General features: G+C 31.0%; 1 protein-coding gene across 4 annotated transcripts in view; it reads right to left on the minus strand.

The window, feature by feature from the left end:
• Positions 1-6,062: 6,062 nt before the first annotated feature.
• LOC143072514 (uncharacterized) overlaps positions 6,063-25,498 on the minus strand; it is a 76,370-nt gene continuing 56,934 nt past the window's right edge. For all 4 annotated transcript variants that reach the window (XM_076247472.1, XM_076247469.1, XM_076247474.1 and 1 more), the window contains 6 exons: positions 23,791-23,870; positions 18,621-18,657; positions 15,921-15,949; positions 15,477-15,569; positions 14,785-14,856; positions 6,063-11,758 (listed from right to left, as the gene is read on the minus strand). In XM_076247472.1, the coding sequence (XP_076103587.1) occupies positions 11,645-11,758; positions 14,785-14,856; positions 15,477-15,569; positions 15,921-15,949; positions 18,621-18,657; positions 23,791-23,870 (425 nt within the window). In that variant the 3' untranslated portion in view covers positions 6,063-11,644. The remainder of the gene's footprint in view (positions 11,759-14,784; positions 14,857-15,476; positions 15,570-15,920; positions 15,950-18,620; positions 18,658-23,790; positions 23,871-25,498) is intronic.

The following is a 25,498-nucleotide window of genomic DNA, read 5'->3' on the forward strand; positions in this document are numbered from 1 at the left end:
TTCCAACCACTCGCTCAACATGGAAAGTGATGATGCCCCTAAACGCACGAATGATGTTCACTAAAACTAAAGTTTTTGAAGGAAATGCATCGAACTCTAAAGTTTCCAAATGAAGGATTATGGTGATTTTCAAAACACAAATAAAATTCTTGACTTTTTAAAGGCTTTTTAAAACATTAATGTCACAGGTTCATCAGTTGATAACTTAAAAGGCACTTAGCTCTTTTAAGGCTGAATGAAAACCTTTAGTTGTGACCATCAATTTCCCAAAATACTGCATCAAAATAAGATAGTAAGCTTTCTGAGAGTATTGCATGGCAATACAAAGTCCTTTACTGTTAAAAATGCATTGTACTGGAACAAAACTTGATCTTATACTTGTCACGTGTTACACTATAAATAAATCTTAATTCTATACACCTGGAAAAAAGTATTGCAACACTTCCATTTAAAACAAAGTAAAATGACATAATTGTAGAATGTGTATAATTTGGGTTTTACAAAATACTTTAAATTCCATTATGGTTTAAAAATAAATTTGTGTTATTAACTTACAATTCATGCAAAATTAAGACGAGAGAGATGCATCATTAGAGCTGTACAGAAAAAGTTATTCAACTTTTGTCTTTTCTTCTATACCAACATTTTATAAAAGAAATTTTTTCAACAAAACTCAACATCTGACACAGAAAATGTGTGTTAAACTAGGCATTTCAAACAGTTCTAAATTAGTTTAAGGAATACAAAATCTGTATTTAATGCAGAACTAATGTTTTGGAAAAATGAGTCCTGCACAATTTGCATTTTTTTGTGAAAACGTGAAAAACTAGTTCTGTGCAGCTGTTATGTCCTATCCATGTAGCATTAATATTGGATGAAAAGTAAGTTAATACCTTGAATTCAATTTTAAAACAGAAACTGATTAAAAGTACATTTTGTATTTGTTAAAACCCAAATTATACACATTCTACAATCATGTCATTTTACATTGTTTTCTATGGAAGTGTTGCATATTTTTTTCCAGGTGTATATATGTTTAAGCATGATGAAAAAAGTGTGGAAAACTAATTATTGGCATGAATTTTCGAAGGCCAAGGTGCCATAGGGAACATGTGTACTAAGTTTCAAGTTGATTGGACTTCAACTTCATCAAAAAGTACCTTGACCAAAAACTTTAACCTGAATCTGACACTTCCATTTTCTATGTTCAGTGGACAGTGAAATTGGGGGCAAAAGTCTAATTTGGCTTTAAAATTTGAAAGATCATATCATAAGGAACATGTGTACTAAGTTTCAAGTTGATTGGACAGCAGCTTCATCAAAAACTACATTGACCAAAAACTTTAACCTGAAGCGGGACTGACGAACGAACGCACGGACCCACAGACCAGAAAACATAATGCCCCTCTACTATCGTAGGTGGGGCATAAAAAGTGTGGAAAACATATTTGTAAGATGACTGACAGATGGACAGACAGACAAACAGAGTGCAAACCTGTAGTCGCCTTCGACTTTGTCATAGGGGGCTAAAAAGAGGGTAAAGTGATGTTTCAAACAAGAATGTGTCCAAAGTACACGAATGCCCCACTTGCACTATCATTTTCCATGTTCAATGGACCGTGAAATTGGATAAAAAATATAATTAGGCATTAAAATTAGAAAGATCATACCATAGGGAACGTGTGTACTAAGTTTCAAGTTGATTGGACTTCAACTTCATCAAAAACTACCTTGACCAAAAACTTTAACTTGAATCTGGCACTTCCATTTTCCATGTTCAGTGGACCGTAAAATTGAGGGCAAAAGTCTAATTTCGCTTTAAAATTAGAAAGATCATATCATAAGGAACATGTGTACTAAGTTTCAAGTTGATTGGACAGCAGCTTCATCAAAAACTACATTGACCAAAAACTTTAACCTGAAGCGGGACAGACGAACGAAGGCACGGACCCACAGACCAGAAAACATAATGCCCCTCTTCTATCGTAGGTGGGGCATAAAAAGTGTGGAAAACATATTTGTAAGATGACTGACAGATGGACAGACAGACAAACAGAGTGCAAACCTGTAGTCACCTTCGACTTTGTCATAGGGGGCTAAAAAGAGGGTAAAGTGATGTTTCAAACAAGAATGTGTCCAAAGTACACGAATGCCCCACTCGCACTATCATTTTCCATGTTCAATGGACCGTGAAATTGGATAAAGAATATAATTAGGCATTAAAATTAGAAAGATAATATCATAGGGAACATGTGTACTAAGTTTCAAGTTGATTGGACTTCAACTTCATCAAAAAGTACCTTGACCAAAAACTTTAACCTGAAACATGCACTTTCATTTTCTATGTTCAGTGGACCGTGAAATTGGGGTCAACAGTTTAATTTGGCTTTAAAATTAGAAAGATCATATCATAAGGAACATGTGTACTAAGTTTCAAGTTGATTGGACTTCAACTTCATCAAAAAGTACCTTGACCAAAAACTTTAACCTGAATCTGGCACTTCCATTTTCTATGTTCAGTGGACCGTGAAATTGGGGGCAAAAGTCTAATTTGGCTTTAAAATTAGAAAGATCATATCATAAGGAACATGTGTACTAAGTTTCAAGTTGATTGGACAGCAGCTTCATCAAAAACTACATTGACCAAAAACTTTAACCTGAAGCGGGACAGACGAACGAAGGCACGGACCCACAGACCAGAAAACATAATGCCCCTCTTCTATCGTAGGTGGGGCATAAAAAGTGTGGAAAACATATTTGTAAGATGACTGACAGATGGACAGACAGACAAACAGAGTGCAAACCTGTAGTCACCTTCGACTTTGTCATAGGGGGCTAAAAAGAGGGTAAAGTGATGTTTCAAACAAGAATGTGTCCAAAGTACACGAATGCCCCACTCGCACTATCATTTTCCATGTTCAATGGACCGTGAAATTGGATAAAAAATATAATTAGGCATTAAAATTAGAAAGATAATATCATAGGGAACATGTGTACTAAGTTTCAAGTTGATTGGACTTCAACTTCATCAAAAAGTACCTTGACCAAAAACTTTAACCTGAAACATGCACTTTCATTTTCTATGTTCAGTGGACCGTGAAATTGGGGTCAACAGTTTAAATTGGCTTTAAAATTAGAAAGATCATATCATAAGGAACATGTGTACTAAGTTTCAAGTTGATTGGACTTCAACTTCATCAAAAACTACCTTGACCAAAAACTTTAACCTGAAGCGGGACAGACGGACGAACGAACAGACGAACGAACGGACAGACAGACAGACAGACTGACGAACGAACGCACATACCAAAAAACATAATGCCCCTCTACTATCGTAGGTGGGGCATAAAAATTAAAACTAGAGGCTCTAAAGAGCCTGTGTTGCTCACCTTGGTCTATGTGCATATTAAACAAAGGACACAGATGGATTCATGACAAAATTGTGTTTTGGTGATGGTGATGTGTTTGTAGATCTTACTTTACTGAACATTCTTGCTGCTTACAATTATCTCTATCTATAATGAACTTGGCCCAGTAGCTACAGTGGAAAATATTTTTTAAAAATTTACAAAAGTTATGAAAATTGTTAAAAATTGACTATAAAGGGCAATAACTCCGTAAGGGGTCAATTGACTATTTGATCATGCTGACTTATTTGTAGGTCTTACTTTGCCCTTCATTATTGCTGTTTACAGTTTATCTCTATCTATAATAATATTCAAGATAATAACCAAAAGCTGCAAAATTTTCTTAAAATTTCCAATTCAGGTTGAGCAATCCAACAACAGGTTGCCTGATTGGTCTAAATTTCAGGCCAGGTAGATCTTGACATAATTAACAGTTTTATCCTTGTCAGATTTGCTCTAAATACTTTGGTTTCAGGGATATGAGCCAAAAACTACATTTTATCCTATGTACTATTTTTAGCCAAGTCTGCCATCTTGGTTCGCCGTAGGGGTCATTGCACACATTTTTAAAACTAGATACCCTCATGATGATTGTGGACAAGTTTGGTTAAATTTGTCTTAATAGTTTCAGAGGAGAAGATTCTTGTAAAAGACTACCAAATTTTATGAAAAATTGACTATAAAAGGCAATAACTCCTTAAGGGGTCAACTGACCATTTTTGTCATGTTGACTTATTTGTAGATCTTACTCTGCTGAACATTATTGCTGTTTACAGTTTATCTCTATCTATAATAATATTCAAGATAATAACCAAAAACAGCAAAATTTCCTTGAATTACCAATTCAGGGGCAACAACTCAACAATGGATCATCTGAAAATTTCAGGGCAGATTGATCTTGACCTGATAAACAATTTTACCCCTATGTTCTATTTTCAGCCATGGTGGTTGGTTGGCCCGTTATGGACACATTTTTAAAACTAAATACCCCAATGATGATTGTGGCAAAGTTTGGCTTAGTACTTTCAGAGAAGATTTTAGTAAAAATTAATGACAATGGAAGACGACGATGGACACTAAAAGAGAAAAGCTCACTTGGCCCTTTGGACCAGGTGAGCTAAAATGTATACAAATATTTGATGGAGATGTAACTATTTGAGAGATTTATATTTCCTACTAGACTAAAGCTTGATTTGAGTCACCAGGTTTCACAGCTTTGAGCTTTCAGAAACTATAAGAATACATGGATATTACCGGTATTAAACATTGTCTTTTTTATAACAGAATTGAAATGCTTTTCCTGAACTGGTTTTTCTTGAATATTCTTTTATTGTGTCATCCTTGTGTTTAGTTTACTGATGATTAAAAAGAGGTAGAGGGTTGAGATCTTACAAACTGGTTCTAACTATCATGAGACACTCACACACTCACTCATTAGACAAAACCAGTCTAGCTCTGTTTTAAGTTCATGCAAATCCTTCAGTTTTTGTTTTTATTCTGATTTGTATATTTTAGATAGATTTTCCTTATTTGAATATCAGTCAACTATTGTTGCCTGTTATTTAACCCTGTCACATGCTCACGAGGAAGCCTCGCTGTGACTATATATCATATCTTCATGTTGTTTTGTTTTATGAAGATTTTGTGTTGATGGCAAATACATTTTTTAAAGGTTTATGGAACTTCTCCCATTTTTTGTCTCACCTGAGACTTTCATCTCAAAATACAACTTGCATAGGAATTTCAATCCAGCTGCAAAGCGGCAATGGCTTAAAATATTTGTATAAAGCTTTATATGTCAGAAGGTAGAAGACCTTTATGCTTTAACAACACAAGAAGATGTGGTATGAGTGCCAATGAGACAAATCTTCATCCATGTCACAATTTGTTAACGTTTTTTCATATGTCCATTGTCCTTAAACTAATTTTCAAGGTTCAGCGACTGCTTGAAAAAAAACCGTCATAGTTTCGTGAACAATGTTAATTTTGTTGCTTTGTCTATTTCTCATTAACTAGAAGCAAAATATATTTGGTGTATTGAATGATTGTAAGGTGTACATTTCTGGCAGATTTCATATGACCTTGACCTTATTTTTAAGGTCAGTTTAGTTTCATGTCTTCATCAGTTTATCAGATACTTTAAGCAACATGTCAACTATATTTGGTCTAGGAATGATTGTAAGGTGACCATGACCTCATTTTCATGGTAAACAGACTATGTTTTGTTTTTGTGGTTTTGTCTATTTCTCAGATACTGTTAGCAAAAGGTCCTCTATATATGGTGTATGCAATGATTGTAAGGTGTACATGCCAGTTTGGCATATTTCATCTGACATTGCCTATTTTTTTTCTAGGGTTTAACGTTATTGATAATGTTATGTGATACTTGTTGACTTTTATCATAAATTCAAAAAAAAATAAAGCAGGCAAGACATTTCAACATGTGCACTCTTGTTTGGTGTATTGTAGTATTGAAACTTAGTAAACACAACTGCTTTTTTCTCTGTGTTTAAGGCCTCACTGTGAATTTTAGATGAAGAACAGCAACAAAAGCACTATTCCTTTGCTATTTTTTCATGTGCACATAAGAGATTTTCACATCCTGTTCAAAAAATCAGAACCAATTACTACAAAATGTGAATAAAAACAACATAATTTCAGTTTTTGCCAGTTTATTTGGGTGTTTGAAGCTAGACATCTATATATAGCTTTGTAACAAGTTACCAACCCAGTGTAAGTTATAGGGTTACCACAGAGACAGAAGGCATAAACATTGACTAGTGGTTAATCTAAAAATATAATGCTGCTCTGCTGTAAGGAAGAACTCAAAAAAAGGAACCAGCATTTTAGTAACAATACTGGTTTCTTGTAAAATAGGAAGAACAGGTATTCAGTATTCTAGAAAAAAAGTGAAATTTTGATTTAAAAAAAAACCAAAAGAAAAATGTTTTTTTAAATGCATAGAATAAAAAGAAATGACAAATCAAAACTATCAGGTTTTAGAGAAATAACAACAAATAGTTGGAAGTTTTGAATTTCAATTCAGTTAAATTTCCAAAGAAGAAACAAACTACCCTACCTATATATTCCCATCCTTTCTTTTTTTTCTATTTTGCTTATTTGTAGCAACTTTAAGCATATTTATAACGTGAGGTTATATGATTACCTACACTGAGTTTACATCATTCAAAGCATTCTATCTCAAGTCAACATCTATACACCAGTCAGACCAATGTACAAAATCAATCATAGGAAATTCTACTCTCATATCTGTACTTTGACTTCACTTTCAATTAATTATACTTTTGTATTCTAAAGGTAAACACAACTTAGATCAACAATAACTAAAATTGAGACGGACCTACATGTAATTAAATTTGTTCATCTACAACTTAAAAATTCTGGACATTAACTCATAAGAAAGATTTGTGACATTTCATTCATAATAAATTATGACTTTAAAATTGTTATTGACATCATCGTGTTTTACGAAAACACTGTGAAAAGCATACATAATCTTAAGTGAAAAATATATTCTTCTAAAAGTCAAGTGTAAATCACAAGTTAAACTGGCTTGTGAAAAATACTGTATTTTCATGTAGGTTCTTCACTTGAGAAATTCTGCTGCTGGTCAAAAATAAGAAAATTGAAGATGTATAACTTATATTAAATGGCTTGCTGCTGATAATTTTTATACCAAAATTATTTCAGCATGTGTTGTTTAAAGGCTGCAGTCATTAAATGAAAAATCATAAGATAAATTTTACATGCGAGTCATAACTTACTTAAACTATAAATGATTAATTCTAGATGTAAAATTTAAAACTTAATATAAATTTGAGATGTAAAATTTTATTGAAGTTTTCACCAAATTCCAATAGACAAATCTTACAGAACTTTTGAAGTGAAGAATCAAACATGAAAATTGGAATTGTGGTAAAAATTCTACAAACCAACTAGCAACAAACAAATAAAGCACCATTAAAATCTATGTATAAAATCTGTCATATAGACAGAACATTGCACAGAGCCATAAAGACATTCAAACGTACAAAAAAAACTATAAGCAGGTTGTATCATTTTCACCTGACTAGACCTATATGTTAATAAATATTATAAACAGAAGTCTGGTTATGTGAAAATATATAGTAATAATATAAAATATCAGAGACAATTACAACCTGATGAAAAGAAAAATTATTAAATATCAGATAAATAAATCAAAACTGCATATGCTGAGTGTTATGTGATACACATGATTTGTATGCTGTAATAAAATACACTGTTCATATAGTTTAGCTTAAATTGGTTAGTGTTCAGCCAGGACATAACATTGTTAAGCCATGACACAACTTTATAAAGCCATGACATTACATTGTATAGCCATGACATAACATTGTACAGCAACGACATAACATTGTATAGCCATGACATAACATTGCACAGCCACGACATAATATTAGGCTTTTATTTCTACTGGTATCCTTAGTAGGATATCTAATGCAAATGATTCTAGTCTGCATATTAATGATTAACCTCATCAATATTAACCGTGGTTGAGAATTTTGAACTGCATATTCATTATTCATCGTGTAAAATTGAACCAAGGTTCAAATTCCAATCTGCATATTTTTTAAATTTCATAAAATAAAAAGAAAGAAAAAAAACCCAAAAAACATGCTTTATATACTCCAATTGCTATGTTCTGAATGCATAATAGTGTAAATATTTTTAAAACATGTTTTTATATCTTGCAATCTAAGCTAAGAAATATTGATTAGGCATACATTCACCAACACATGTAAACGGCTTGATTCATACAGTCAGTACATACTCACTGGGGCACTAAGACTACACAGTTAAATGCCCACAAATCCTTCATATACATGTCTGTAAATTTACACCCTGTTTGCTTTTTAAACAAAACAAAACAATATAAACCCTCATTATTTCATTGTTATGCAGAGCATAATCAACTATATAAAAAAAATACTTGCAGCAGAATTTTTTGTGACTATTGTGAGATTTTTTTCAAATCACTGTAATATTTAAAATTAACAAAGAAATAAAATCTAAATCCTCAATGTTCCCTTTTCTGCATTTATTTCTCTCCATATATTCAATGCATAATAGGGAGATGTACAGCTTTTTATTGCTCCAGATTTATGATGCCTTCGGCCAATCAAAAATTATCTCCCCCTTATTTTGTTGTTTTACTAAAGGGAGATAATCGACTACTATGATTCAACAATGTGAGAGTATCATACTTTCATTATAAGCCTTAAATCAAACATGACAAAACAGGATAAAACGGGGGAAGACATGAGAGAAAGAAGAAAGTGTTTTAATCAACACTATTGTCCTCACACATAAAAAAATCTAACATAATACAAGCAAAATTACATATAGTAAAATTTTCATTCTGTAAAATCTAATCACAAAATTACTTTACATGCATGCTCTGATTACTCAAAACCTTGTAGAAGATAACTCACACTTGACAAACATATGGACACTCTCAACCCAACAAGGAAGTAAGATATTCACTCTCACATACACAAAGCACACCTTTTTTTGACAGCAATTATATACATCATGCATTTAATATAAAATAACAATTGCACATTCTGATGACATGATAAACTGGTGATTAATTTATATAAATATAACATTTCACAGACCATTAGCTTTTCTATACAATAACCGATTAACCAAAATTAACTTTTATCAAGGCACAAAGCATTTGATTTTGATTATGCAAAAATTTCATCTCCATGAAAATTTCGCTAAAAGTTTATCTGGGGATTTTTCAGATGTTCTCATTTGAATAGAATTTACCAATTAAATAAAAGCTCTATAGTTTTGTACTTTAATATGTTTATTCTATACCCATACAAAAAAGAGACTAACATATGGAGTATTCAAAATTTGACAATGGAGACATTTTTCGTCTTTTTTAAAGATTTTTAAACATATCCATTTGCCAGACGTGAGGTACAAATCGAAAGCAAACGCTTTTCCATTGTAATAAGTGTTATTGAAAACTTGTCAAAGTATCAAGAAATCATTTGAGAATCTCACATCATTTTGATATACCAAAATGATGAAAAATATTGTGAAGTTATACAAAAACATTTTTCAATCTGTGAGATGGTTTGAATCTTATTTAATGTACTAAAGAAAATAAAGAAAAGCTGTTAATATTAATTCAAAATCTTGCTCAAGACAATACAAAAGAAGACATGATTATTAATATTGATAAAATTTGATAAAAATTGAAACGTAACCATATGTGATTTCATAAGATCTATATTTATTTTAATACTTGCATAACCATCAAAATGTAATAACAAAGAGCTAGTTTTGATTTTTTTTTTTACAGAAAACTATTTGCCACTGTCCCTTTGATTCATGATAACTATTAATAAATATCTCTGTTTATATACGGTCAACTATTAATATACTAAAACTGATGCAAACCTAAAAGTGCACAACCAAATCTACGAGGTGATACAATAAATAAAAATAACACAAGCCCTTTAAAAAAAATCTGTAAACCTGAGGTAAAAATACAACCAAGCAGAATACCCTAAAATTTTAAATAAAAATTATATTCAACAAAATAACAAGGCTACTATAAAATTTAGAAATTCATATAATAATTTCAAATAACAAAATAGTATTTCAATCTACTAAAAAAAAATAATATTGATACACTTGTATAATGCTATGCATGAACAATTTTCACTATTTTGTATTTCTATAGATTTTACTTTTGAAGTCATTTTATATACTGTAGTTTCACTTTTATTCGTAGGATACCAATTTTCATCGCTTTTTTTTTGTTATTGGGACACTACAAATTTAAATGGTAGACAAGTATAAATTGTCTATAGGTTTGCATACTTTTGCAAAGCCATGAACTAAGAAGCAAATATCCACAAAAATTGGTACCAAAAAAAATAGTGTATCCACAATATTGTATTGTATTTCCTTTTTATATTACTATTGGGGCAAACATCTACTTCAAATAATGGATATTTGAATTATGATGTTCCATTACAAAAATCTAATTCATCCCAACAAAATAATCATAAATTCTTTATTAAATTGATGTTTTCCTGTTGAACGGGAAAAAAATGGAAGAAAATTGTTTTCGATAAAACATCCTAGATTGAGCAAAATTTAGAGTTATTCATGCATGGCACAATGACTTGTGTACCTATATTTTCTAATTAACACCAAACATTCATGTAAGTTCGGTTTGACAGTTTTTTTATCACCTTTACAAATACTTCCAATGTGCAAATCCATTTGTTTTTATCAGATCCTTATGATAATGAATTGTTACGGAAATTTATCATTAGTCTGCTTATGTTTTACTTCTAATTTCATCTTTTTAACTTTCATATACTGAATGAGTTTGTTATCAAACTTTTCATTCTCATTATAACCATCTATGAATTCAAACAAATGAAGTCAAAAATTTCATCGAAAAATCGAAACCATTGGAAGTTAGTAACCCCTGTACTGTATACATTTTTAAAAACAACCTAGTATTTTCTCACAACTCATTACTACAAAAAAGGTCAAAAAGGTAAAAATACTAACAATAAATATATTATCATTAAACAATAACTTGTATAAAAACAGCAGATCTAATCATTTAACTGTGGTAAAAATATCTCAAATTTTATACTAAGGTTTTTAACATTCAAAATCTTAATACAGTTTCATTTGAAAACAAATGACCTATTTCTTCACCAAGGTTTATTGAGTAATTTTATCTCCTTCGAAATTGGCTGGCTACAGTTATATAAATCAAGGAGTTATTCTCTATTTGTGTCAAGAGAACTGAACATAACATAAACCTCCTTTCTCAATAAAAGATAATTTGTGGATAGTAATTTGTTTTTGAAAAATATCCAATTGTTTTTCAGTACATTTTAAATAATTTTTATTTATACAGTAACTAATATTTTCAAGGTTTCTCCTTGTATTTCAACCTAGCAATACTTTAAAATATTCTGTCTGGCAGATGTAAACAGTAAATAAAACATATGATTTATGACAGAAATATACGTTTTCAATAGGATAAGAAAAATGGTAAAGCTTGGTTCCAATTGTCTGTACTGTACAAAAGCACTAGTTATCTTTCTACTAATATCACTGATCACATGACCCCATCATCCAATGATATGTCATATTTTGATCACATGGTTCTTAGGGATGATAATTTAAAATAAGTCCACTTTTTTCTTCATGTCATTTTGTTTCCATAAAGGCAGTCTATAAAATTCATTTCTTGGTACTTCTAATATATTCTGAAAGTCTTCTTCATCTAAATGTATCTGTAATGAGATAATTTTTTGTTAATAAAAGATTATCACAGGAAATGGCAGTTTAAGTTTATATTAAACAATATCTAATGGTATCTATGACAAACTGAACAGGTTGTCTACCAAAAGTTTAGCTAAAAAGCATTTATAAATTGATACCTGTTTAAACAAAATTGATCAAATTGAACTCCTGCAATATCTCTCATTTTTCTACTTCCTCTATTCTGATTTATAGTATAAAAAACTTTTGTAACAATTTAAGCAGATGTTACCATTTTCAGGTAAGAGTATTTACTGTAAGAAGCTGTACACTGCTGTTTTTATTTCAATTTACTACATACGGTCTTGATATGTAATTGTGAAGATTTTTATGCATGCAAAACTACTCCACATTTTTTTACAAAGTCAGACTGTCTGGACTATCTTTGGAGTTGAGTGATGTTTCCTCGATATGTGTATACAAATGTTAATGCATTTACATACATTTTAGTGAGTTTCAAAAACTCTTCATTAACCAGATGCTTCGCAGGGCGCAGCTTTATACAACTGCAGAGATCAAACCCTGAACAGTTGGGCAAGTATGGACACATTATTCAAGCTTGATACTGTCTGAAATTTGGATTGTGATCAAATTTTAGACATTATATAAGTTTCTGACACAAAATAAATGTGGTCAAAAATCTTACAAATCTATTGCTATAAAGGTTTTGATTTTGTAAATATTGCTGGTATTTTTAACGACCATACTGTTAAAGAACAAATTCCTGGATATTTTGATAATACTGAGCTCCCTCTTATTTGTTATATTTACAAGAAATCTACCCGGAAATTTGTGTTTAATTATAGCCAATTGTGTAAAGATGTTAATATCAGTGAAAATACACCTACTTCATGTAATTTAATTCCAAATCCATTTATGGACCCATTTCCCATGTTATAACAGGAGATCTTAACATCGTTCAAGACCGAGAGTTAAAATCATTCCTCAGTTAAAGACCTAAATATTGTCCCCCGTCAATTATTAATTGGAATGAATGTAGTGATATCATCCACGACTCACTCCGTACTTACTGTTTGAAATGGATAAATCGGGAAAAAGCTGACAAAAAATCTTTAAACTCTTTTTTTAATTCAGTAATGAACATAGTTGATATACTCTTAAGGTGGCTCAGGACTATTCAACTGCGCATAACTTCACGCATGAATTACAAAAGTATTTGTCGTAAATTCGATATATTTTTTTTTTAAATATTTTGATTAATTAGAAATGTTTAATCATTGTAGATATGTGACTAATAGAATATTTTTGTCATTAACCGTATTTGTTAAAGGGTCAAAATGACATTTCACCCATTTTCCCACCAAAATTCGGGTTTTAAGCCAAAATATTTTTTTCCCTTATCAGTGACCTATTTTTTTTATTTGCTCATTCTTTGAAGCTATATTTCAGCTTTTTATATTACAGTTTTGGATTAAGTGTCATAGAACGTTTTTTTGATATTCCGATAAAAATATGTCCTCTATTTTCCCTATCATTTCATTGAAAAATGGTCCCTTTTACATACCTGTTCAAAAGTAAAATTTTGAGCTTAAAAGGTCTGTGACCCCTTATTTTTTTTCAACAAATTTGATTCACTTTCTGTAAAGAATAAAATAATAAAAAATACGGCACTTCTGATAGAAACTTCAAAAAGGCCTGAGCCACCTTAACAATAACCACAATAAACCTATTTCTCGTATCAAACATAAACTAAAAGAACTAGCCAAGGAATTTGTTATTATCCCTGAGACTCTGACTTCTCTTGAACTGAATTTTAATGTGCGTATTGTTATGCGTTGACTTTTCTGCATTGGCTAGAGGTATAGGGGAGGGTTGAGATCTCACAAACATGTTTAACCCCGCCGCATTTTTGCACCTGTCCCAAGTCAGGAGCCTCTGGCCTTTGTTAGTCTTGTATTATTTTAACTTTTAGTTTCTTGTGTACAATTTGGAGTTTAGTATGGCGTTCATTATCACTGAACTAGTATATATTTGTTTAGGGGCCAGCTGAAGGATGCCTCCGGGTGCAGGAATTTCTTGTTGCATTGAAGACCTATTGGTGACCTTCTGCTGTTGTCTGCTCTATGGTCAGGTTGTAGTCTCTTTGGCACATTCCCCATTTCCATTCTCAATTTTAATCATTACTGTCAGTGTGCAATTATAATTTCATCTTGAAAACTTTTCAAAAGTTTGAAAAATTTTGAAAAAAAAAATATGAATCCCGTTTATAAATTGTAAACAAAAAATCCTCAAACCCAACTTATTGAAACCCCCCTTAAATCAATAACCCCAAAACTCAATTCCAGCCTTTCCTTTGTAGTGTGGAACCTTGTAGTACAATTTCAGAGAGATCTATACACTCAAACACAAGTTATTGCCTAGAAACTAGAAAAATGCTTCTTTTTGGCCCTTTTTGGCCCCTAATTCCATAATGGTTTTGGCAATAAACCCCAAACTCAATCCCATCCTTCCCTTTGTTATATAGAACATTGTGGTACAATTTAAGAGTGATCCATACACTTACACACATGTTATTGTCTGGAAACTAGAAAAATGCTGGTTTTTGGCCCCTTTTTTGCCCTTAATTCCTAAACTGTTGGCCCATAACCCCTTAAATGTATCCTAACCTTCTACATGTGGTATCTAACATTGTGGTTCAATTTCAGAGCAATTAAAATATTTATACACAAGTAATTATCCTGAAAATAGAAATATGTTCGTTTTGGGCCCCTTTTGGGCCCCTAATTCCAAAACAGTTCGAACCATCATCCCCTAAATTAATCCCATGCTTCCTTTTGTGGTTTTTAACCGTCTAAAAAAAAATCATACAGATCTATTTACTTAAACTAAACCAATGTGTCTTTGGATGACGACGACGCAGACGACAACATCATACCATTATACAATCCCAAAATTTTTTTTGCGGTGAAGCAGTGTGGAATTAACAATCATTAGAAACTCAACAACACAAGGTCTATACATGGATCTATAAACTTACCTCTAAACGATTTAAATCTACATCCCTTGGTAAATCAAAATTGGTGATTTTTAATGTTTCATATGGATAAATCTGCAAAAATAAGGTAAAACAATTAAAAATTTTGCATTTCTATTTTTTCTTCTATCAGCATTACATTTTAATATTATATTCTTTTTTTGGTAACAGAAAAAAAAATATCATCAATGATTAAATAAATTGCTTACTTCATCATTGAATGAAGGACAAAAAATTAACCTGATGTTTTTAGACCAATAGACACATTCTGAAATCGTATCTTTTTTTCACATCAATGTTCAAGTTTCTCATAAGTTAAAATATACTTAAAACACACAACCTTTAAAAAAAGATTTCTTTATACTGCACAGCCGTGTATTATTATAATTAATGTTTGATCAAGTTTAACATACATTTTATCTTTTAATAAATCTTTTATGATCTGTATAATTATACATTCTTTACTAAGATTGGTTACCAGTGCTTCCTAGAGTGATTTTTTTGGGGTAGTTTTATTTCTTTCAATTCAATAAAAACATCATGGTCCCTTGAATTAAGTCCCTACATATGAAACATGTTAACATTATTTACAGTTTAAAATGGTAATATATTGATCAGTAACTACAGTTTTTTTACAGTCAAATTCTTAGATAAATTATTTCAAACAAGTTATATTTTATATTTTCATGTCTTACCTGTGGTTCAGCCTCCGTATGCCAACTACTTTTTTGTAATGTAAGTAACGACACACCGGGTTTGTCACTAAAACTATAACCGAATGACTCTCTCTGTAAAAGAAAATGCATTGTTTAGTATCAAAATGCACATGTAAATCAAGAAAGGAAAAACAAATATAGAAAGAAAGTATGTATACACATTACATTTTGTTTACTTGCATTCCTCTCAAAGAATGGTATCATTATTTCTAACATGTCAGATATTGTAACTTTACATTTGCTTTCAGTTTCAGTTTCACTTGTTTTAGAAGTGTCACACAACATTGAAATTAATCATAACACATTTTTGTTTCGAATTTTATTAAAATGAGGAACTGTTTTATTTTTAACTTATTTTTGAATGAAGAACTATTTTTGAACTGATTTTTTTTTAAATAATAAACTACTTTTTAACAACCTTACCTCTGTGTTCATGGTTGATGATGATGTATCTGAAACAAAAATGAAAATGTATGATATAAAACGAATAAATCAAGTTTTTTAGTTTTGATGCAATATGAACAATGTCTTGACAACACATCCTTGTATGATATCAGATGCGTAAATTTGTTGGATTAATTTCCCATGTGAAATCATCATTGTTAATTTATTGGGAAATCTTTGTATTTCAGTGCAGCCAATCTAATAACAAGTGGAAATGTACTTCCAGTGTCATCATACAAGTTGTCCTTTCCATTCTGTCATATTGCAAAATCAAGTGATGAAATGTTTAGAAATACCTATGTAGATCTTGTTAGAAATACCTATGTAGATCTTGTTAGAAATACCTATGTAGATCTTGTTAGAAATACCTATGTAGATCTTGTTAGAAATACCTATGTAGATCTTGTTAGAAATACCTATGTAGATCTTGTTAGAAATACCTATGTAGATCTTGTTAGAAATACCTATGTAGATCTTGTTAGAAATACCTATGTAGATCTTGCATGGTATTTATAATGTGTTATTATTTGTGCTTGCCATTGGCTTCCACAGCACAGGAGATCCCTATGGATTGTAGATAGGGTTCTTTAGTTTTCTCTATGGATTGTAGATAGGGTTTGTAATGCTCAGTCTTTAGTTTTCTCTATGGATTGTAGATTGGGTTTGTAATGCTCAGTCTTTAGTTTTCTCTATGGATTGTAGATTGGGTTTGTAATGCTCAGTCTTTAGTTTTCTCTATGGATTGTAGATTGGGTTTGTAATGCTCAGTCTTTAGTTTTCCCTATGGATTGTAGATTGGGTTTGTAATGATCAGTCTTTAGTTTTCTCTATGGATTGTAGATAGGGTTTGTAATGCTCAGTCTTTAGTTTTCTCTATGGATTGTAGATAGGGTTTGTAATGATCAGTCTTTAGTTTTCTCTATGGATTGTAGATAGGGTTTGTAATGCTCAGTCTTTAGTTTTCCCTATGGATTGTAGATTGGGTTTGTAATGCTCAGTCTTTAGTTTTCTCTATGGATTGTAGATAGGGTTTGTAATGCTCAGTCTTTAGTTTTCTCTATGGATTGTAGATTGGGTTTGTAATGCTCAGTCTTTAGTTTTCTCTATGGATTGTAGATTGGGTTTGTAATGCTCAGTCTTTAGTTTTCTCTATGGATTGTAGATTGGGTTTGTAATGCTCAGTCTTTAGTTTTCCCTATGGATTGTAGATTGGGTTTGTAATGATCAGTCTTTAGTTTTCTCTATGGATTGTAGATAGGGTTTGTAATGCTCAGTCTTTAGTTTTCTCTATGGATTGTAGATAGGGTTTGTAATGATCAGTCTTTAGTTTTCTCTATGGATTGTAGATAGGGTTTGTAATGCTCAGTCTTTAGTTTTCCCTATGGATTGTAGATTGGGTTTGTAATGCTCAGTCTTTAGTTTTCTCTATGGATTGTAGATAGGGTTTGTAATGCTCAGTCTTTAGTTTTCTCTATGGATTGTAGATAGGGTTTGTAATGCTCAGTCTTTAGTTTTCTCTATGGATTGTAGATTGGGTTTGTAATGCTCAGTCTTTAGTTTTCTCTATGGATTGTAGATTGGGTTTGTAATGCTCAGTCTTTAGTTTTCTCTATGGATTGTAAATTGGGTTTGTAATGCTCAGTCTTTAGTTTTCTCTATGGATTGTAGATAGGGTTTGTAATGCTCAGTCTTTAGTTTTCCCTATGGATTGTAGATAGGGTTTGTAATGCTCAGTCTTTAGTTTTCTCTATGGATTGTAGATAGGGTTTGTAATGCTCAGTCTTTAGTTTTCTCTATGGATTGTAGATTGGGTTTATAATGCTCAGTCTTTAGTTTTCTCTATGGATTGTAGTTTTCTCTATGGATTGTAAATTGGGTTTGTAATGCTCAGTCTTCAGTTTTCTCTATGGATTGTAGATAGGGTTTGTAATGCTCAGTCTTTAGTTTTCTCTATGGATTGTAGATAGGGTTTGTAATGCTCAGTCTTTAGTTTTCTCTATGGATTGTAGATTGGGTTTATAATGCTCAGTCTTTAGTTTTCTCTATGGATTGTAGATTGGATTTGTAATGTTCAGCTTTAGTTTTCTATGTAGTGATTTATATCGGTATTTGATTTTCTGTTGTTTTTAATTTTTATTGATGTACTTAGGTGAGGTTTTGGAATTTGTGTCAAATGTTTTCGGACTCCTTGGTGTTTTTCCATACAATACAATGTAAAATATTTTGCCCCATAACACCCATTTATTTTTTCATACAAGACTTAATAGCTCAAGAAAGGTCATTTACCAAAATTTTAGAAGATTCTTGATTTTCTTTCTTTTGTTTTGAGACCCAAATAATGCCAATGCTAATATAATGTAAAGGTCTGAGTCAGCCTTGTCCCGCCATATTTTAAATCTCAAATATCTGGAAAAGGAGGTCCATGACCTATCAATATTTTTAGCTTATCTTTATCCTTAATTAATGCTCTACCAGCTTATAGTATCAATTTTAGTTTCTTAATTTCTAAATTTTTACCTTACCTCAACTAAGTACATCCTTAACTATGGTATTTTCAGTTTTTCTTTTGACTTGATTTTATTTACATTATCCTATTTGTATCTATTTGTTACTCCAAAGGTAAACTTTTTGATATAAATGAAAACAAAGCGACAGTAAAAGAAAGTAGTCAATACTTACATCTACTAGATCTATGTGTTTCAAAATCAAAATATCTCTGAAAATATAATATATATCACATTTTACTTTATTTTACAGCTATAAATAGACCTAAAAGCAATACAATACTACCTGAATGTATAAGACATCAGATCTTTAAAACATTACAAATTTCGTTAAACATTTTCCACTAAATATATTGAGGAGTCGATTGTGAAATTAAAAAATTGCAAGAAACTGGCGGTGTCATATGGTATTTTGAACCCCCTAAAAAGTGAACCTGGGGTCATTTTTCACATATGGTATTTTGAACACCCCCCTGCAGTATATTGAACCCCCTGTTTTTGATAAATAGTATTGCAGATAATCTAATTTACAATTTATTAACTATATTCTTTTTTAATTTGAGGTTTTAAGTAGGGGGTTCAATATACCGCAAGGGGGGGTGTCAAAATACCATGGCTATGTAAAATTTTCAAAATATCTTTTCCAGCATGTTAAATACATACATACGCCTAATTGGAGTATTATTACTATGTTAAAGAGTTAGGATAGCTAGAATTTTTGAAATTTAAGGTCTATAGTTGAATTGGTTTTTTTTCTTTTCTGGGCAGTAAGAGTTATCCTTCGTTCCATATATACAATGTAGGCAATCAGAGGCGGATTTAGAGGGGGGGCCCAGGGGGCCCGGGCCCCCCCTTTTTAGGAAAAAAATTGGTTGCTTATATAGGAAATCACTGAAGCGTGACTGGAGCGGGCCCCTCTTAGAGCAGTCAGTGGGCCCCCACTTCTGAAAATTTCTAGATCCGCCAGTGGCAACTGACTCTCCTCATAAAAAAAAAAATAAAAATACATTTTATATCTGTATTTTTACTGTATTTTATTTTTCATTTACATGTTGTACTGTTAAAGGGAAACTTCGCAAAAAAATCAAAAATTGATATTATGTCCATTCTGTATAAAAATGCTCAAATTTATAGATATTAAAGTTTTATTCCGCTAAATAAGAGATCATTATCGATTTTAAATTTTGAGTATCAGTTCTCTACTCTCCGCCATCTTGTCATCTTCTCCGATGAAAAATCCCGATATGTCAATAAACCACAAAGGAACAAAACTACAGTAAACGATGTAGTCGTAATTGCGTGTCGATATCTTGTCAATCGTACGGTTGGTTTATCTGACTGACTAACTTGATACGGAAAATGGTCTTATATTTTTAAATAACCATATAGTCTGTTATTTTTAAACTGATAATATTGTAATTAGTTAAAAAGTCAAAGTTCAAATCATAAAATGATAAATAAGTGTTCCGTGGAAATTGTTTTTCGAAAATCTAATTCGTTCATAATTCTTTCAAGTAATAAACTTTATTTAAATAAATTCGGATCTTCCCTTATCTGATCACCAGCATGGCTAAAGGTATTACTCCCAAAGGTATTGGAAGGGGTGTAAGGTGACACGTCCAGGTATTCAATCGATTTCCTGTCCGGCGGGCTTGCAAGTTCATGTATCGTTTCACTTCTGTAGGTATTGATCAGTGTACACGACCGTTACTTATAACTTTCCATTTTGAACTATCAGGTGCATGTATAATATACATTTTTGTCTTGCGTGTCCGAAAGTGATATAATATACTAGTCATTACTGAACTCATACGCTTGTTTATAAATAACATTTCTGGTGTAAAGAATATTATTTATAAAAAAAAAAATAATACAAAAAAAAATAATTGAAGAAATACAAATCTATTTACATATTTTTCCAAGGGTTAATTTGGGAAAATGTAATATATACTCGTTGTCAATAGTTTAGGACAGATTGGAACATACCAGAATTATTGATCTAAAAAAATGTGCGCACTTGTCGACGATTCGTGTATAATTACGCCTGGTAGAAAGTTACGGAACTATAGTCAGTAGCGCAATTTAAAATATGTATACATGTATACATTGAACATAAGAAAGAAACATACATTTTGTGTAAATTGTGGTAAAAGTTTTGTAAATAGACTAGTCCATGTATGCCAACAGTATGTAATCAACGAATTCGATAGACTATTGTATACCAAAAGAAGAAGAAGAAAAAAAAGAAACAATTTGATTTAAATACAGGTCAATTTATAACTTGCTTTGGTTCATCGAAGTTAAGAACATAGTAAACTCACAGATTTATATATCAATTAAATTGTTCTCGAATAAAGGACGAAATTCGTCATCATCACAATTGTTCCAACATTCATGTAAAATATATGCAACTGGACGTACACTAATAATCCCCAAGGAATGTGAATATTTTCTAGGAAAACTATTGAGTATCAATTTCGGGATTTATTTTCTTTCTTGATATTCAATGACAGCAATTTAAAGAATAAACTGCTTGTCGGATATTTGTCCGCTTTAGGGGTATTCTTGCAAGTTGAACAGACTTATAATAACATTCAAAAATAGGGAAAGATAACATTAAATTCGTTGTCTTTTAATTTTAAACATCGTTGATCAAATAGTTATTTAAGTATATATATATACGTTGGGAGACGACGATTATTATAGTTGTCTCAGATTTTAATAAGGACGTTCCCCATTATGAATAAATTTGGTTGACGTTTATCACACTTGAAAAGAATATCTATTCGTAATTTTTCGATTCCATTACAAAAATATTTTTTTCTTTATTCGTACATATTATATTCCGCTTCGGTAGAGTTATCTTCAGATAGTTTCATATATTAATTAATACATGGCTTTCAAAAGTCTAAATGTAAGTGTTCTCGTACATTTTTTCACCTAATAAAGACAAATAAAAATGATTTAGTAAAGCTATTTCTAATTTCTAAGTCCCCCTTTTTTATGAGACATAAATCAAGGACAAGACTTGTATATCATTTCATTCTGACATATGAATTGAGTTTCCCGTCTTTAACCGAAAATTGTGTATTTCTTAGTAAATTAACTTATTTGAATTCAAATAAATAATAGCACCAAATATAATTAAATAATTCCACGGCGACCAATTTTTATTTGTCACCAACTTGTATATGTATTTTTAATGTGTGTATTAAATGCTACCACTGATCCGAATAGACAGTCACACCTGGCAAGGTGTGCCCTAGAGGCGTGGTTAAATACCGAAGTGCAAATAACAATTTACCTTTCAACAAGCCATCTACGAGTATTGCCACAGAACCGTGAATACACACATCGTATAAACCTAGCCATAGCAGAGATAGTAAAAGGTCAATAATAGTACACCAACATATTGTCTTTACAGATTATTGTACTTTAATTTGTTCACCTTATCAGTCCGAAAATGCATTTATTAAAAATAAATTTATAACTTTTTGTGTTGTCTACAAAAATAATTCGAATATATACGTTTAACATAGATAATTTATCTCACGAATGAGTACAATTGAACGTCTGTGCGTTTTATCTTCTTATTATCGGATGGTTATTAGATAAAGCATAAGTCATCGGCGCGCTTACGATTACGTTAAAATATGATTAAAAACCAAGACTTTTAATGATTGTATTTTAAATCCCGGCATGCAAAAATCAGGAGAAAACGTCACGACCTACAGGAAGTAGTTGATATTTTTTCATTAATTATTGAATTTCTCCTTTATTACTGCACATATAGCGATAAAACTTTGTGAATATATATATTATGTCATAATGAACATATTTAAACCATAAGTAAAAAATCGTGAATTTTCCCTTTAAATCAATCATCCTTAATCAGAATGAGAGTTGTATGTGTGAGTGTATGCAAGTGGGAGAGAAAGGTTTTTATTGTTTTTCATTTTTACTTTATGTGATTACATGCTTGGTATGAGCCCTATGATTAGGAAATAAAATATCTTTATCTTTATCTTTATCTTATCTTATAGTAGGGGGTTAATATACCGCAGGTGGGTCAAAATACAATGGCAAAGTAAAATTTTCAAAACGTCTTTTCCAGCATGTTTAGTAGATACAAACTACTCATTGGAGAATTAATACAATGTTAAGAGTTAGAAAAGCTTGAATTTTTTAAATTCAAGTTCTATAGTAGGCGGTTCAATATACTGCAGGGAGGTCAAAATACCATGGCTAAGTAAAATTTTCAAAATATCTTTTCCAGCATGTTTAATACATACAAACTACTAATTGGAGTATTATTACTATCTTATTCTTAAGGAGTAAGAACAGCTTGAATTTTTGAAATTCAAGGTCTATAGAAGGGGGTTCAATATACCACAGGTGGGTCAAAATACAAAGGCAAAGTAAAATTTTCAAAACATCTTTTCCAGCATGTATAGTACATACAAACTACCTATTGGAGTATTATTACAATGTAAAGAGTTGAAAAAACTTGAATTTTTGAAATTCAAGGTCTATAGTAGGGGGGTCAAAATACCATGGCTATTTAAAATTTTCAAAATATCTTTTCTAGCATGTTAAATACATACAAACTCCTAATTAGAGTTTTATTACTATGTTGAGGAGTTATAACAGGTAGAATTTTTTAAATGAGAGGTCTAAAGTATAATGTGTCAATAAGTATTTTGAATGACATTTTGATGGTAAAAACTTCAGAGCACTTATACCAAGCAAAGATATTTTTTGCTTGGTAAAACTACCCTTATATACATATGTCATAATCATAAATCATTCAAGCTTCATATGGTTTAGTTATAATGTGTCAATAAGTATTTTGAATGACATTTTGATGGTAAAGACTTCAGAGCACTTATACCAAGCAAAGATATTTCGTTTAATCAAGCATGGAAAATGTACCTCCCCTTCTTGTATGAATGAGTTTTTAATCTATGATAAGCTTTAGAATAATGTTTAATGTTCTAATAATCAACTAGGATGAAAAAAACAGGGGGGTTCAATTTACCATGGGAGTTCAATTTTCCATACAGGGGGGGGGGGGGGGTCAATTTACCATGGGGTTCAAAATACCATACGACACTTTGAACTGACACTTTCTCAGTGCTGTGAATCATTAGTTGTACATAAAATTGACTTCTTATAGCAGTACTTCAACAGAACAGAACAAATACTTTTCCTATGTTTTTTGTGTGCTATAAAATAATACTTTAAAGACAATTTTAAATCTGAAATTCTTTTCATTGCTAATTCATACACGACATCATAACTTAATAAAATCTAAATCAGAAAAGATTTTCATTACGATTACTTACAAAATCTATATGACCTCCATACATTCCTTGCAGGGGTAATGTGTGGGCTCTTGGTTCCATACCATAACCTGGCTTAGCAACTGTAAAAACAATAGGGTTCAAAGTTAAAAATGTAGATGAAAAATATACGAGATAATGAAAAGCAAAGAGTAGTCTAAAAGCCTTTCATATACAAGTTAAGTTTCTATGTTGTCTTTTGTAAACTGCTGTTTGTCTTTTGATCTCTTCAATTTTTACTATGGTATTGTCAGTTTGTTTACAACTTATAAATTTAAATGTCCCTTTGGTATTTTAGGCCTCTTTTTTTACGAACCATGCTGGAGAACAACTATGTACTGTGTGATAATTTCAACGGAGGTCTTTCACGGGAGTGATTACTGACAACTGCCTAGATTTGAATAATGTTGTCTATTGCTGAAACTGATATGGTCATGTTTAAATGTTTATTTTAGTAAAATTTGTTTCATAGAATTTTCCCACATTTATTTTTATTCATAGTTATTTAATAATATCATTAATTCGTATATTTTAACAAATTTGATTCGTTGAGGGATAGTCACATGTTAAATTATGTTTTCGAAGGTAGATAGAAAACGGTGGATAGCAAAATGCATATTGCACAGCAAAAAGCATATTGCACTGTTATTTTTAGAATATCAGAAAATCAAAATACTTTGTGATGTCATGTAATGAATTTCAGGATATTGTTAAACGTTTTGAAACAAAGGATATCTGTGATCGATTATTTGATGAAAAAAAATCTTCAAATACATAAGATGTAAAAAAGTAAATGAAATAACAACTTTTATTCCATATTGCTAAATCTTTAGTAGGTTTTTCTATATGAATTGGATTTTGAATAAATAAGCATATTCACCTGCGAAAAAGAATATTCACCGCGCAAAACGTCGCGTGATTTTACGTGTATAATTTTGGTAAAAAACGTTTGATGTACAATTGATTTTGGTAAATATTTTCCTTTACATACATTTCTAACGGAATATGGAATAAAACAATTACTGTCTTTTGTTTCGGTAAATATGTGGTTTTATTGACTTTTGAAAAACTGATATTCACTTCGGCCGTTGGCCTCAGTGAATATCAGTTTTTCAAAAGTCAATAAAACCACACATTTACCTCATCAAAAGACAGTAATTGTATAATATGCTGGTATTGTCAAGAAGACAATATAATATCTATAAAATTCCAACAAAATCAAGTGATGATTTTGAAACAAATATGGTCGGAAATTAATAATATTATAAATATAGCCTTTGTATGAGGTCAATACAGGATATATCGACCCAAAGAAGTATATCGACCTCAGACTTCGTCCTCAGTCAATATACTTCTTTCAGGTCAATATATCCTGGTATCGACCTCATACAAAGGCTATATTTGTATATTGATACATGTGCATGTTACATCATATCTGCAGTGTTTATAGTCACATCTAAAGTGTTTTAATAATATATGTAGTGTTAATTTTCACAGAAACTTAAAATCTGCATTTAATTTTCACAAGAACTTGAATAAAACAATATTAGAAAACACATTCAAAATCAAAATGAAGAAGGTCTTAAACAACAATACTTTAGCAATTTCTGCAATCATTAAATAATATAAAGTCACAGTTATCAGGAAAAAAAACATATAGATAATTGTGCATCATTACAAAATATGCAAGTGATAATTTATCAAAACCATG

This window comes from Mytilus galloprovincialis, chromosome 4, assembly GCF_965363235.1.
Source record: "Mytilus galloprovincialis chromosome 4, xbMytGall1.hap1.1, whole genome shotgun sequence".
Lineage (NCBI taxonomy): Eukaryota > Metazoa > Mollusca > Bivalvia > Mytilida > Mytilidae > Mytilus > Mytilus galloprovincialis.